The 15568-nt window shown below is 40.8% G+C and overlaps 1 protein-coding gene across 1 annotated transcript in view; it reads left to right on the top strand.

Annotated features, from left to right (window-relative positions):
- SGPL1 (sphingosine-1-phosphate lyase 1) overlaps nucleotides 1–15568 on the top strand; it is a 64652-nt gene that overhangs the window by 19570 nt on the left and 29514 nt on the right. Inside the window, exons 3-6 of the mRNA XM_032232095.1 lie at nucleotides 6274–6341; nucleotides 10093–10240; nucleotides 11687–11766; nucleotides 14182–14310. Of these exons, the coding sequence (XP_032087986.1) occupies nucleotides 6274–6341; nucleotides 10093–10240; nucleotides 11687–11766; nucleotides 14182–14310 (425 nt within the window). The remainder of the gene's footprint in view (nucleotides 1–6273; nucleotides 6342–10092; nucleotides 10241–11686; nucleotides 11767–14181; nucleotides 14311–15568) is intronic.

The raw sequence follows: 15568 nt of genomic DNA on the forward strand, positions 1-15568 counted from the left end.
AACTCTGGGTACTATATACAATAGGTGGTTGGTGTGTATGTGTGTGTGTGTAATGGTTGCTCTTTGTCTATTTGTTATCTTTTCTCCTTTCACACTACAGATGATTTTTCAGTGACTATTTGGAGATACTTTGGGGCTCAAATGTTTTCAGGTTGTGTGCCTTTCATTTATGTTTTTTAATTAACAGCAGTTTTCATCTGCTGCAAACCTTATAACATGTAATTTGAACTCTGGCTAGAGAAAATAATCCATGTTTATAAATAACATCTTGAGCCTCAGTGGCGCAGTGGTTAGAGTGCAGTATTGCAGGTTACTTCTGCTATCGGCTGCCTGCAATTTGGCAGTTCAAATTCCACCAGGCTCAAGATTGACTCAGCCTTCCATCTTTCCGAGATGGGTAAAATGAGGACCCAGATTGTTGGGGGCAATAGGCTAACTCTGTAAACTGCTTACAGGGGGCTGGAAAGGACTGTGAAGCGGTATATAAGTGCTATTGCTAATGAAATTGACTTATGTCCATTGATTATAGCTTTTCTTTGCAATTACTCTGGAGGAAAAAAAAAGCCATGAACCAAACATTCAAATCAGTCTTTGTATTGGGTATCTTCAACTGTTGATGTAAATTTTAAAATTTTATATTACTGCATTGTACTGAATAAATATACTTACTTTAACATCAACAGTGTACATAAGGACAGAATACATTGTATATCATTCATTGAGAGAAATTAGCAGCGTTCATTCCCATTTATATATGACATAACTTTAAATATTAATTATTTGTACTGTCTTTTTTGTTGTATTAAAATGGAATTCTTTCATAATGCTTCTACAGCCCTCTCTAAGTGGTTTACAGAGTCAGCCTATTGCCCCCAACAATCTGTGTCCTCATTTTACCTATCTCGGAATGATGGAAGGCTGAGTCAACCTTGAGCTAGTGAGATTTGATCTGCCAAACTGCAAATAGCTGAAGTAGCCTGCAGTACTGCACTCTAACCACTGTGCCACCTTGGCCCTATAGAAAGTGGTGAACTGTTGAATGAACTTAAAAGAAATGGTTAAGGATGAATTTTGAAAGACACTGCCAAAGATGAGAAACAGAAGAAAGGAAACTGGATGTCACTCCAAACTATGAAGATTGTCAAGGAGAGAAAAGTAACTAAAACCCAGAAAGTCAACATTCTTCAGAAGGAACTTAACAAAGAGCTTCGGAGAGCTATTGAAAAAGACAAGAAGCTGTATTACAACAACATCTGTAAAGACAATGAGGATAGAAACAGACAAAATTAAGGAAGGTCTTTAAAAAAATAAATCTTTGATCTTAGGGAGTTGCAACCTCAAATTGGCATTCTAAAGGTCAACTTGTTCCAACCTAGGCTCCCCCAAAAGCATGAAGCAGATTTCTGGTCCCGAAAAACGGATTTTGAATTCCTCTCATTCACATTCAGCAAGGCCTGACAAACAGTCTTTCAAAGAAATAATTATGACTACAGGCCTTATCTATTGTGGAAAGCTGCCATGTAAATATTTCCCAAATGAGGTGCTTTGCAAGGAAAGGCTGGGCATAGTGTCTCTGAGATTCACGGACAGATCTTCACACTCCTCAAATGAATCTAATGACTGAACGAATGAATTGTTTCCTGCAAAAGCCCACTCCCTTTTCGCTCCTCTTTTATTTCCTATGGAGGGGTCAATCACCTTCCACCTGTGACTTGCTCACAAGTCTACCCTGATTTTTGAGTTGTTCTTCTGGCAGCTCTGCAAATGCACACACTGGGAACAGGCTCTAACTGTTCCTCTGCCTCGTTGCTGTCTAGCTCTGTAGGTACCTGATCACTGCCAGATGGCCTCGGCCCCGTCTCTGCCTGCAGAGCCCTCGTCCAAGCCTTCCCCAGCCTCCAGGACTGGCCCATGTTCTTCCCAACCTCCTCACTGTCCGACTCTGCTGCCAGCTCTGCCGGCTGCTGGTGGGTCACAACAAAAATATGCACAGACAGTAACTGACTCAAAGATCATGGAATCAGTCAAGGTTCTCTAACCAAGCTGTGCCAACAAATATATGGAATGATACAGGGGACAACAGATTGGAAAACTTTAATATCAAAAATAATTTACTACATGCTTCAAATGGGTCAGTCATGTCAAGCCGCAAAACGTACTTAGAAAAGTGGGAATCCAAGTTCATCTCATTGTCCTCATGAGACAGACATATTCATAAAAAGAGTGAGACTACTATATACTATCCCCTTACTTATTCAACTTGCAAAGACTTATGGGGGTCCCTTGGACTGCAAGACGGTCCAGCCGGTCAGTCCTAGAGGAGATAAACCCTGACTGCTCTTTAGAAGGTCAGATCCTGAAGATGAAACTCATTACTTTGGTAATGAGAAGGAAGGACTCACTGGAGAAGAGTCTAATGCTGGGAAAGATTGGGAGGAAAAGAAGAAGAGGATGACAGAGAATGAGGTGACTGGATGGAGTCACCGAAGCAGTAAGTGTGAACTTAAATGGACTCCAAAGGATGGTAGAAGACAGGATTGCCTGGAGGAATGTTGTCCATGGAGTTGGACATGACCTCACAGCTAACAACTTATTCAACCTATATGTTGAATATATATTAAGGAAAACTGGATTGGAAGAAGAGGAAATGTGGTTTTGAAATTAGAAGAATAAAGGTCAATAATCTTTGCTATGTTAATGACCGAAGTCTTATAGCTGAAAATGCAATGCATCTGCAACATCCAGTAATAAAAGTTAAAGAACATAGTGAAAAAATGAAATGATGAAAATATATTGGACTATTTTGTCAGTCGGTTTTCCTTTATAACAATCAACCTTAATTGATAATAGCAATAGCACTTAGACATATATACTGCTTCATAGAGCTTTACAGACCCATTGTCAGAATTCCAAGTAACACCTCCAACGAAAGATGACTCCGAGGCTTGAAGTTCCTCAAAGTTCCATTTTATTAGAGATGTCATATTGGCACATATGGGAAAACCCGAATCTGAAAGCTTCCAGGTTTTCCCCATCCAAATGAAAGTCCAAGCCCCTGCCCAGCTCCCACACGTCCCACACAAAGGAAGTGGAAGTTTGAAGAAGCCACATAGGAAGAATATTGGCCTTTTTGAACTTTGCTATTGGAGAAGACTTCTGAGAATACTGTGGAGAGTCAAAAAAATGATCATTGAACAAATCAATCCAGAGTTCTCACTGAGGGCACAAATGAGGAGACTCAAGTTACCTTATCTTGGGCACATTTTGTGCTGGACTACCTCTCCGGAGAAGGCTTTAAATGCTGGGAAAGGTGGAAAGAAAAAGAGGATGACTAACAAGAGGGTGGATGGACTCCGTGTCAGTGACCACACCATCAGAAGATCTGGAATATCAGGTTAGGTACAGAACCTCACAGAGAAAATCCATCTATGTGATTGCTAAAGAATTGACACTGGCTTGATGGTGCTCAATAAACATTGGTCAAGAGAGAACAGTGAGCATAAAAGCATAGCAATTAAGGTACTGAAGCGGGCAAGAGATGATTTCTTTTATGTTGTTCTGATTTGCTTCTCCTTTCTCTTTTCTTTTGTCTTTTTTTATAAGTAGGTGACATGATTAGAAATTAGAAAGGAAAGAAAGGAAAAAGTCTTTTAATAAAGGGTGATGAGATTAAAAAATAGAATAGGTGATAAAAATAAGAGAAGGGTATATCAATGAATACATTTTTATATAATAAAATGAAAGAATAACGAGAAAACGTGGAACAACTGGACAATGATAGAGTGCAACCTAAGATAAATGTGTATTTACTAGAAATATACGTGGCACGACAAAACCACGCTCCACTAAAGCGCGCCCGATTAAACTGCGTAGCTGACGTCATCAGCAGGGCGACAACAGCGAGCGCGGAGAAAAAAGGGCGCTTTAAATAGCGCTTTGAAAGCAAGCCGATTCAAGTTAAGGTAAGGGTTAGGTTTAGGGTTAGGTTTAGGGTTAGGTTAAGGGTTAGGATTAGGTTTAGCGTTAGGTTAAGGGTTAGGTTAAGGGTTAGGTTTAGGGTTAGGTTTAGGGTTAGGTTTAGGGGGGTTAGGTTTAGGTTTAGAGGTTAATTTTAGCTTTAGCGTTTACAGCGTGCTTTTCTCTCCGCGCTGTTGTCACGCTGTGATGACGTCAGCTACGTGGTTTCGTCAAGCGCGCTTTAGTCGAATGCGGTTTTGTGATGGAACCGAAATATATAAGTTGATTGAATGTAATAATTATGGTTAACTTTGGTGGTTTTTATTTGTATTAGAATGTATGACACCCAGGTGTCACACTGTTCACGCATTGATTTGGTTTATTTATAAAAAATAAAAAACTTGAAAAAGAGAGAGAGAGAACAGTGAGCTTGTTGCTTAAAAAAATTAAATCATGGACTTATTTGCAGTACTTCGGGAGCATTTATCAAACAAACCTATTCTTTTAGAATCTGGATGGATGTATATTGGTTTTGCTGAAAATATTTTCTAGAAAATAATTTTGCCATACCTGCTCTGGTTCATTATTTTTATGGCTAATGTTCAGCTGTTGTTGTTTTTTTAAATGTTAAATTGGGTTAATTGTTCCATTGCTGCTGTTGTTTGTTTCTGCTAATTGGAATTTGAAAGCCTGCAAAGAATCCCTTTGGTAAATAGAGTTTTGCAGGGTAGATAATGTAAATGCAAAAGTACATGTGTCAGCCTCTATCTCGTTTGCTTGCTATCGGCTGCCATGGTAACGGGGAGGGAGAAGGCGCATGGTATTTGGGAGGGGAAGCATGCTGGTGGAGACATCTCAAAAAAGGGAACGTTGTTCTCACCATCTTCTGCACATGCTGAAGGTCCTGCATACCAGCTGAATGAGGCTACCTGAAGATGAGCCCCACGTGATACTTTTGAGGGTTGGTGGTTGGACATTGGGCTGGGGTAATTGAGGGGAGGGAGTTGGGTAACTTTTGATATGTACAAGTTTGCGCCTTTTTGCCTCAGATCTTGCTTCACTTTTGCTGTTTTCACTTCATATCCAATAAAATACCTTTTCTCTAACTAATCGGAGTTAAGGGTTTCCTTTCTTGGATCTTGAATGAGGCAGGCCTGACAACGTGTGTGAGCACATGGAAGTCTTTGGTTAATTTCCCTCTTCTCCAAGAGGTTGTGATGGAGCTACATATTAAAAAGAGTCAGAAAGTAGCCCCAATCTGATTGTTTTAAGTTAAAAAGAAGTTTTGCACTTAGCAACATAGTTCTTTGGCATAAATGGCAGATTCCATTAATTGCCTTCAGCTCCCTTGACATCATCTTAAAGCTCTTTCAATCTCATGGCTGAGCCACGGAAATTTGGAGACTCCTAAACTCGTATCATTTTCTTGGAGAATCTTTTTTTTTTTTTTTAAAGCTTTTTATTTTGAAAAACGATAGAAGGGTTTGTAGGCTTACAGGATGTACCAAAGGCAGTCCTCAACCTACAACCATAATTGGGACTAGAATTTCCGTTGCTAAATAAGGTGGCTTGCTAAGTATGTCCCATATGATTTAACAACCTTGTTTTCCATTGTTAACTGGATCACGGCAGTTGTTAAATGAATCATGTCATTAAGTGAATCTGGCTTCCCTATAGACTTTGCTTATCGGAAGCCAGCTGGAAAGGTCACACATAGCGACCTCGGAGGTGCTGTAATGGACGAAAATAAATGCCATTTTCCAAATTTTGACCCATGACTGGGGAGGCTGCAAGTGCAAGGACTGGTCATGAGTCAGTTTTTTCAATAACTTTGGTTGCTAAGCAAATGGTTATAAGTAGAGGACTACCTATATATCAGTTTACAAGATTATCCCAAAGGTGTTTTTTCAAGAGGCAACTAAACTTTCTTGTTTTTCTTCGAAGACTTAGTCAGAACTGAAGAAGCTTCTTGGATGAGAAGTGAAATGTCTTTAAGCAAAAACAAGAAAGCCCAGTTGCCTCTTGAAAAAGCACCTTTGGGACAACCATGACTGGATGACTAAGAATCTCTACAGACATTAATACAATAGTGGAATATTCTTGTCTGCTCTTACCAATCTGATAGTATCCACTATTTAATAGTATCCACAAAAGATTTAAAATGTAAGCCTGATTTGTAGATACCTACAAATCTGACTTTCTACCTTTTCTGTGAAAGTTTTACATATTTTGTAAATGTGTGTGTTGTGTGTCTCTGAGTTGGTTTTAGATAATTTTTCCTTTAAAAAAAATCTTCTTGTTTTTCTTTTCCCTTAGGTTTAACATCACGATTTAAAAAATGGTTCTTCAGATTTATACGCAAGCTGCCCATCATTGGTCCCATCGTAAGTTTTAAGCTGCTTAATAAATTTAAGATATTTTGAGAATGGCTTGGACATGAGTTGATTTATCAATGCTGAATGAAGTAAAATAACAATATTGAAAACATAATATATGAATGCTTAGCTCAAATGCGATAGCATTCCACTTCAAGACCAAATTTGTGGCCTGTTGAAAACCAAGCAAAATTCAATTCACCATTGATTCTTTTCTTTCTCCTTAATAGCCTTACTAAAAAATGGATTATTTAGCAAGTGTCTGTATCTTCATATGCTTTGTTTCATTGGTAAATGATTCAGAGGGATCCTTGAAGATCCCAGAACATTTAATACAGAAGATGGGAAAAGAAGGAACACATATTTGCTTATTGGATTGAGTGTTGAATTTATACCATATTGAATATTGAAAAACACTGAACTTCATCAATGTCAATTACATCAGATAAAACAAGAGAACATTACTTAATTGCAGTGAAAAACATATGGAGAACTCCAAAATATCTATTCTATATTAATCTTAATGCAATTTTCGAAGAAGGAATACTTGCCCTATAACATAGAGTATGTCTTTAAAATCACACCTGGGAAGGTGATTTCTACCATTCCATTAAGGTACCCAAGACACAAGCCATAAAGGAATCTATGCATTAAATCAATTTAAATTTGGCCTTCAAAACTTGTGAAGCCAGTGGAGCTGAGCCAGAACAAGTATCACAAGGATACACCCATCAGAAACCTGACCGCAGCATTCTGGACCCATTGCAATGCTCTGGTTTCCCCCAGTGACATCTTCACAGAAAGTGGACTACAACAATCTTTTTTTAGAAAGCAATTGTAGTATGAATTGTGGAGGGCAAAGCACTCCGAACCAGGAAAGGGGAATACAATTCAGCTAAAAGAAGATGTCGCTCATCCTTAGGAACCACGTGAACTTTCAGAGATAATGCATAATTGAGAAAGACTCCCAAGAGGTGAATCTGCTTTTTCAGAGGGGTGGGGGGGCGATCCTATCTAGAGCTGGTAACTCTCCTTTCCAATTGGATAAAATTATCTTCAATCAAAGTGCTCTGACCTGCCTGAATTCAGCTTGAAACTATTATACCTCAGCCTGACCACAATCAAGCCAAGCAGAAGCTGACTATGAAGGCTGACCCACAGAAAGAAGATAGGGAAAAAACTCCAAAATACCTGTGTATCATTCATGTAAAGTTGGAACTGGTTCTTTCTCCATAGTGAGGGGGGGAGGAGTATCCAGAATGGGTTGACCTTATCCTCTTGTGATTGGATTGAGTCAGATAAGAACGGTGCCTCCCACACCCACCTCCCGCAACCATCGCAGAAGGATACCATGGTTGATGGTATCGAAGGCCTCTGAGAGGTCAAGAAGCACAAGGATAGAGGAGTGACCCCTATCCCTGGCTCGCCAGAGATCATCGATCAGCGCGACCAAAGCAGTTTCCGTGCTGTAACCAGGCCTGAAACCGGACTGAAAGGAATCCAGATAATCGGTTTCATCCAAGGACCGTCAGAGTTGAAAGGCCACCACTTTCTCAACAACCTTCCCAACAAAGGGGAGGTTGGAGACTGGACGATAGTTACTCAAAATGGCTGGATCCAGAGAAGATTTCTTCAGGAGGGGTCTCACCACCGCATCCTTTAGGAGGTGCAGGAAGGACCCCTCCCGGAGAGAGGTGTTAACTATCGTCTGGATCCAGCCACGTGTCACCTCCCTGCTGGTCGAGACCAGCCACTCCTGAAACCCCTGGTCACTCATGCTCTTGTCACCTCTAGGCTTGATTACTGTAATGCGCTTTACTTGGGGCTTCCCCTGAAGAGTGCTCGGAGACTACAATTGGTCCAGAATGCAGCTGCGCAAGTGATATTGGGTGTACCTAGGTATACCCATGTTACACCTATCCTCCGCGAGCTGCACTGGCTTCTCATCAGTCTCCGAATGCGCTTCAAGGTGCTGGTCGTTACCTTTAAAGCTCTACATGGCTTAGGACCTGGATACCTATGGGACCGCCGACCGGGCAATGCCGATTGGCGACTACTCGAGGGAGGTCTTTCTCTGTAGCTACTCCGGCCCTGTGGAATGATCTTGCCGCAGAGATCTGAACCCTTCCCATTCTCTCGGCCTTCCGTAAGGCCACTAAAACCTGGCAGCAGGTTCCAGCAGGCCTGGGGCTGTTGACCCCAAAATATGGTTCAGCCCCACTTGGAATGGAGTGCATGGTGTGTTTTTTAAAAATCTATCTTTTCTTTCCTCTTATTCCCTTTTGATTTATTTGTATTGTTAGCCGCCCGGAGTCCTACGGGATTGGGCAGCATACAAATGCTTTGAAACTTTGAAACTCAATTGAATTTTCTTTGTTTTTTCTTTGAAGATGCTTAGCTTCTCATACAGGAAACTTCATTCAGAACTGAATACGTTTCTTTCTTTCTTTCTTTCTTTCTTTCTTTCTTTCTTTCTTTCTTTCTATCTATCTATCTATCTATCTATCTATCTATCTATCTATCTATCATCTATCTATCTTATCTATATCTATATCTATATCATCTATCTATCATCTATCTATCTATCTGTCTGTCTGTCTGTCTGTCTGTCTATCTATCTATCTATCTATCTATCTATCTATCTATCTATCTATCTATCTATCTATCTATCTATCTATCTATCTATCTATCTATCTTTAGAGTCACAACCCCTGGTAAGCCCCAATTATGGGAGGAAGCTAACTGCTTCCATCATCTGTCAATCGACTCATCACAAGAGTCCATCACGACAGAAACCCAATATTTTTACTGTTGCCTTTGTTATATTTGTGTTTTTTATTTGTGCTGATAAATAAATAAAGGGAGAAATAGTATAGATCTATTTCAAGCTATTTATCTCTCATCAGCTAGTTTGAATCCCAGTAAGGGTATGGCTAGCTGATGAGAGCTAAATAGCTTGAAATAGATCTATACTAGTCTCCCTTTATTTATTTATCAGCACAAATAAAAACCACACACATATATACACACACACACACTTGTGACTTATATATTTGACTTGTAGGCCACTGATCGGCTAATAGAGCAAATACCGTATTTTTGGAGTATAAGACGCACCTTTTTCCCTCAAAAAAGAGGCTGAAAATCTGGGTGCGTCTTATGCACTGAATACAGCATTTTTTACCTCCTGAAACCCCTCTCCTTCACTAAAATGGCCATGCAGAGCTTGTAGGAGGCTTTCAGAGAACTCCTGGGGGCTGGGGAGGGCAGAAATTAGCAAAAAATGGGCCTTTTTTTGCCCAATTTTGACCCCCCCAGCCCCCAGGAGCACTCTATAAGCTTCCTAATGCCCTTTTTTGATGAAAATGGGCCCATTTTTGCGAAAAACAATTTTTTGTCCCCCCCCCCCCCCCAAACACTCTACAAGCTGGCTAAGAGCTATTTTGGGGGAAAAAAACGGGAGGTTTTCGGGAGGTTTGCAGAGTGCAAAGACTTTTAAAAAAAAATTTGCCTCTTCAAAAACTTGGTGCGTCTTATACTCCGGTGCGTCTTATACTTTGTTTGTCTGTAAGCCGCCCAGAGTCTCCTGGGAGTGGGTGGCATACAAATACCAAGAAACTGAAACTGAAACTGAAATTCCGAAAAATTTGGTAACCTTGGGATTGTTGTTTTTAACAAAAGATCTGCAGCTAAAGGGTATCTTTAATTTAAAAAGATCCACTTTATTAATAGTTTTACATGTGCTCTTTGTCATTTATAGATCCAGCAACAGATAGACAAGACTTTGGATGAGATGTCTGCCAAATTGCCCTTTTTGCAAGACAAGAAAAATTATATCAGGAGCCTGCCAGCAATAGGTCTCAGCAAGCCAGAATTATTGAAGAAGATGAAGGAATACAGCACTATGGGTATGACTTTGAGGATCTACTGGGATGTGAAGAAAAAATCTGTTCCTTAGCCAATTCTAAGACTATAGATCTGAATATGAGGAAAGATATGGTCTTTGCTATCTAATAACTGATATAGAGGTCTTTAAAGAGGTAAAAAAAATTAAGATCTGATCTGCTGCCATTGTGCCGCTGACTACCATCTCTGATTCTCCCAACTTATAGGAAATCTCCTTGGTTGGATAAACCTTTAGTTGTGTCTGATACCTTCTTTTAAAATGATCTATCATTGTTTTAAGGGCTCCAGAATGTAAAAATGGATTCCCTTTCCTTGCCTTTCCCCAATGCCACTTGCAAAAATTAACCCTATTAGTTGCATGATGAAGATGTACGTAGCTGTTAGGTGTGTCTTGCAGAAATTTGCTCCCAAAGTTATGAATTCCATCTTCCAGCTCTAAACACGGCTGGGCATTCTGTGCTTAACTCCACTACCACAATTGAACCCAAGATTTCTGTTGTTAAGTGAGACATATGTTAAGTGAGCTTTTCCCCATTTTACTACATTACTTAACCACCATTGTTAAGTGAATTCGGCTTCCCCATTGACTTCGCTTGCCAGAAGGTTGCAAAAGGGGATCTTATGACTGCAGAACACTGTGACTGCTGTAAGTATGACCCAGTTGCCAAGCATCTGAATTTTGATCACCTGACCATTGGGGATGCTGTCAAGGTCGTAACTGTGAAAAACGGTCAAAAGTCACTTTTTCAGTGCTGTTGTAACTTTGAACAGTCACTAAATGAATTGTTGTAATTCGACTACCTGTAATTAGTTAACTAACTAACTAACTAACTAACTAACTAACTAATCTAATTAATTAGAATATATGGTGTCAACTCGTAAAAGCATTTCTAGTCTGCTCTCGAGTTGCCATGGGCAGAAAAAGGGGAGCACATTCCATGCATATCTTCTTCCAGGGTCGGATCTCAGTTTACCAAAGCCAGCTTGTGAGGTGTGGACTTCTACAGCCCATGGGAGTGCCTCGTTGGAGAATGTGATTTATGACACAGACTGTGAGGAGGGGGGAAACAGGGTCAAAGTTTAGCCATAAACTACATGTGACAAGAGTTGAGCTCACTCGACCTACTAAATAACTGGTTTCCTTTTGAAACTTGGCTCGATACTCATGAATTAATTAGGACATCTGTCGGAACCTTGACATATGGAAGACCAGCCTAATGTTTCAACCAGTAATTGGCAACACTTTCCGAAATGCATATGTGTTAAATTGGTTCATCTAGGATTAAGCTGCTTCATTTGCAAATATAGGAAGCATCAGCATGACAAACTGACTGGCAGTGACAAACTAAGATAATGTGAACCAGAAACAAAGTATGGCTTTGGTTTCCAAAAGAGCTTTCATGTAATGAGTCAACATTCCCCCCCCCCCTCCCGCTTTGTATTCTTAGGTAACGTAAATTGGAAAGACCGCAAAGTATCTGGCACAGTGTACAGTGGGGAGGAGAAACTCGTTAATCTGCTTGTTAAGGTAATATAGCATGAAACTCTTAGAGAATTGCCTTTTGTAATGTGTGTGTATAATTAAAAACTGTACCAGTGCATTCCAGGTGAGATTGGTTGATTGCAATTACCGTGTTTCCCTGAAAATAAGACAGGGTCTTATTTTCTTTTGACCCCCTAAATAAGCGCTTGGCCTTATTTTCGGGGAGGTCTTATTTTTGAGGTGCAGGAGGTGGCGAGCGTGGTCATCTCATGGCTGCTGCTGTGTTGCAATTTGGGGGGGGCTTATTTTCGGAGGAGGGCTTATTTTAGCATATGCACACTTATTATCCGGAGAGGTCTTATTTTCAGGAAACAGGGTATATTCCATTGCAATCCAATAACTCTCAATGGCTTTTTTGGTACCTAAAGTAGAAAAATAGTAACACTTCCACGGTATGGCTAAAAATGCTGACAAAATAACAGTCATAAAACTCCAAGCCAGGAGGTACAAAATAACTGAAAGGAAACACCAGAAAAGTAAAAGAAAATAGAAATCATAGTGTATAGAGTTTCTAGTGTTAGTTCCTTTCTAAGATTTGTTCAAAGACTTAGTTTATTTTCATTAAAGCCAACAATAGATGTAAATACAGTAATAGTGCTGAATATTTAAATACCTTATATATTTAGTGACATGAGTATAAACTGTATTCTCTTATTTGAAGTAGGATTAGGATACCAAAAAAATCCACATTCCCTTATCCTGAAAAGCCGTATGATAACAAGAAAGGGACCTTCATATATTTTTGTGCCGTTTACATTTTTTAAATTAATCTTTCATATCCTCAGGTTGCTTAAAATAATGATACTTGCATAAAATCGAGGGTTAGGGATGATGAACTGCAGCCCTCCAGATGCTGTTGGACTCCATCAACCCTATCAGATGAGTGTTATTGTCTAACAATCATTCAAGGACTGCAGTTTTCCCTCATCCTAAAATGCTTAAGTAATAATGTATTACATAACGTGTTGGCTCAGTGGCTAAGACGCTGAGCCTGTCGATCAGAAAGGTCGGCAGTTCAAATCCCTAGCACCACATAACGGAGTGAGCTCCCGTTACTTGTCCCAGCTTCTGCCAACCTAGTAGTTCAAAAGCATGTAAAAATGCAAGTAGAAAAATAGGAACAAACTTTGGTGGGAAGGTAACAGCATTCTGTGCACCTTCGGCGTTTAGTCATGCCGGCCACATGACCATGGAGATGTCTTCGGACAATGCTGGCTCTTCGGCTTTGAAACCAAGATGAGCACCGCTCCCTAGAGTCGGGAATAACTAGCACATATGTGCAAGGGGAACCTTTATCTTTGCCTTAATAGTGTATTATTTCAGCTTTGTAAAAGCAGGTAGAATCTGAGAAAGGAAGTTTACATCACAGTTGTGATGTAAAGATCCAGATAATAATAAATGACCATTTTATTAAGATTCAGGTTCATGTCAACAAAATGTTGGTGGATTTTAAAAATTTCAGGAGGAAGACATTGGGAACTGGTTGGGAACTGGTTCTTTAAGTGGTGAAGGGTCAAGAAAAGGGTCAGTTTTTCTGCTAGTACAGGGGTGTCAAACTCGATTTCATTGAGGGTCACATCAGGGTTGTGTTTGATCTGGTGGGCTGGAGTGGGCATGGCAAGGGTGGGCGTGGCCAGCTCGATGTCACTTGTCTCGGGGGCGTCTGTGGTGGCCCGAGTGCTCTGCCAGCGAAAACAGGCTTCTGAGTTCCGTTTTCAGCTGCGACTGCCTCCTGCAGCCCTCTGCCAGCAAAAACGGAGCTCACGGCCCTACCAAGCTCCATTTTCGCTGACAGAGGCACTGCGGGCCAGTCCTTCTCTGTTTCCAGGGCGGCCACACTGGCCATATCTAAGCACCATATGGGCCGGATCTGGCCGCTAGGCCTTGAGTTTGACATCCCTGTCTGTGGTAGTTGATTCAAGGTCCTCTTAAAATACTTCTTCCCTGAGAGTGCTTGGGACATGCTAGCAAGGGCAGCATCCCCATGGACATGCGATCAAAATTTGGATACTTGGCAACTGGCTTATTTATGACAGCTGCAGTGTCCTGGAGTCATGTGATCACCTTTCGTGAAATTCTGACAGGCAAAGCCAATGGGGAAGTCAACAACCATGTTACTAACTTAACAACTGCAATGATTCACTTAACTGTGGAACTAAAGGTTGCAGAATGAGACAAAACTCATTAAACAACTGTCTTGCTTAGCAGCAGAAATGTTCGGCTGCATTGTGGTTGCAAGATGAGGACTACCTGCTAATTCTTTGTGAACTAAAAATAGAAAGAGGTGGCTGCATTCTATATATGTGGACAATAACAGCTTTATGAAGGAAAAGGAGTTACAGAAGGAAAGAACATAGGTGGAAGCATAGTTTCAAGGGAGTATTTTTCTTTTCCTTCAAGGTTTATGAGGAATTTGCATGGACTAATCCACTTCATCCAGATGTATTCCCAGGTGTGAGGAAGATGGAAGCAGAGGTTGTGAGAATGGCTTGCACACTTTTTCATGGTGGACCTAAATCATGTGGAACAGTAAGTAAGAGGACAAATGTTACCTTGGTAGCCTTGTCCACTTATCTTTAAGGCAGCTACAGCTTTTATTTACATTTACATGTTAAACAATCCATAGACATTTGCATTGTTTCCAGGATTTGTTTTCAAAGTATCCTGAAAAAATTCCGGCTTTTGTATCCTGAGTTGGTTTAGCTACATGGTGCTCTGACCCAGGCTTCCCGAGAGCATGAAGCAGACTCCTTGACAAAAATCCCTTTTATTAATTTACCATGAATTCTGCTCATTCACATACAGCAAAGTCTTTCAAGGGAGGATTTACAGTCACAGACCTTATCTGGCTTGGAGAGCTGACAGGCCGATATCTGCAAAAGAACCAATTAAGCAAACTAACTCCTGCAAACTCCACTCTCCTTTCGCTCCTCTTTTATTCCCTCTGGGAGAGGCCTTTTGTCGTCCACCTGTGGCCGTACTCCCAAATTGACCTCTGTTCTTTAGCTGTTCCCTTCCTCTGGCAACTCTGTGCATGCGTACACAGGGAACAGGCTCCAGCTGTTCATCTGCCTCACTGATGTCTGACTCTGAAGGCAGCTGATAACTGGCATATGGCTCTGCCCCCCTCTTTGTCTCTGACACAGAGCCCTCATCAGAGACTTCCCCAGAATCTGTTAGAGACTTGCTAGTCATTACAGAAACCTGCTTTTGGAAACATTCTCTAACAAACTGGTTGTGCACCATATTTCTGTGGAGTCTCTATTCCTGCAACTAAAGAACTGGCAAAAAGAATGCCAAAACATAAAGGTAACTTGATTCCTGTGGATACGCAGGAATGTTATTTGTTGTCTCTTCTGAGCTGCAAAATGCTGACCTAGTTAGTGTCCTTTTTTCAGGAATGTGTGTGCTTTCTAGACAGAATTGGCAGCTGAAGTTTCTTTGCTGGTGTTTTCAGAAATGGTTTGTCCTTGACTTCTTCCTACGGCTGAGAGAAAGTGTCCGCCCAAGGTCAATCAACTGAATTTTGACTAAAGCAGGACTAGAATTAGAACTGAGTGGTGGCTCAGTGGCTAAGATGCTGAGTTTGTCGATCAGAAAGTTCAGTGGTTCGAATCCCTAGTGCCACATAATGGAGTGAGCTCCCATTACTTGTCCCAGCTTCTGCCAACCTAGCAGTTCGAAAGCATGTAAAAATGCAAGTAGAAAAATAGGAACCACCTTTGGTGGGAAGGTAACAGTGTTCCATCACATGATCACGGAGACGACATTGGACAGCGCTGGCTCT

The sequence above is a fragment of the Thamnophis elegans genome, chromosome 15, assembly GCF_009769535.1.
Source record: "Thamnophis elegans isolate rThaEle1 chromosome 15, rThaEle1.pri, whole genome shotgun sequence".
NCBI lineage: Eukaryota > Metazoa > Chordata > Lepidosauria > Squamata > Colubridae > Thamnophis > Thamnophis elegans.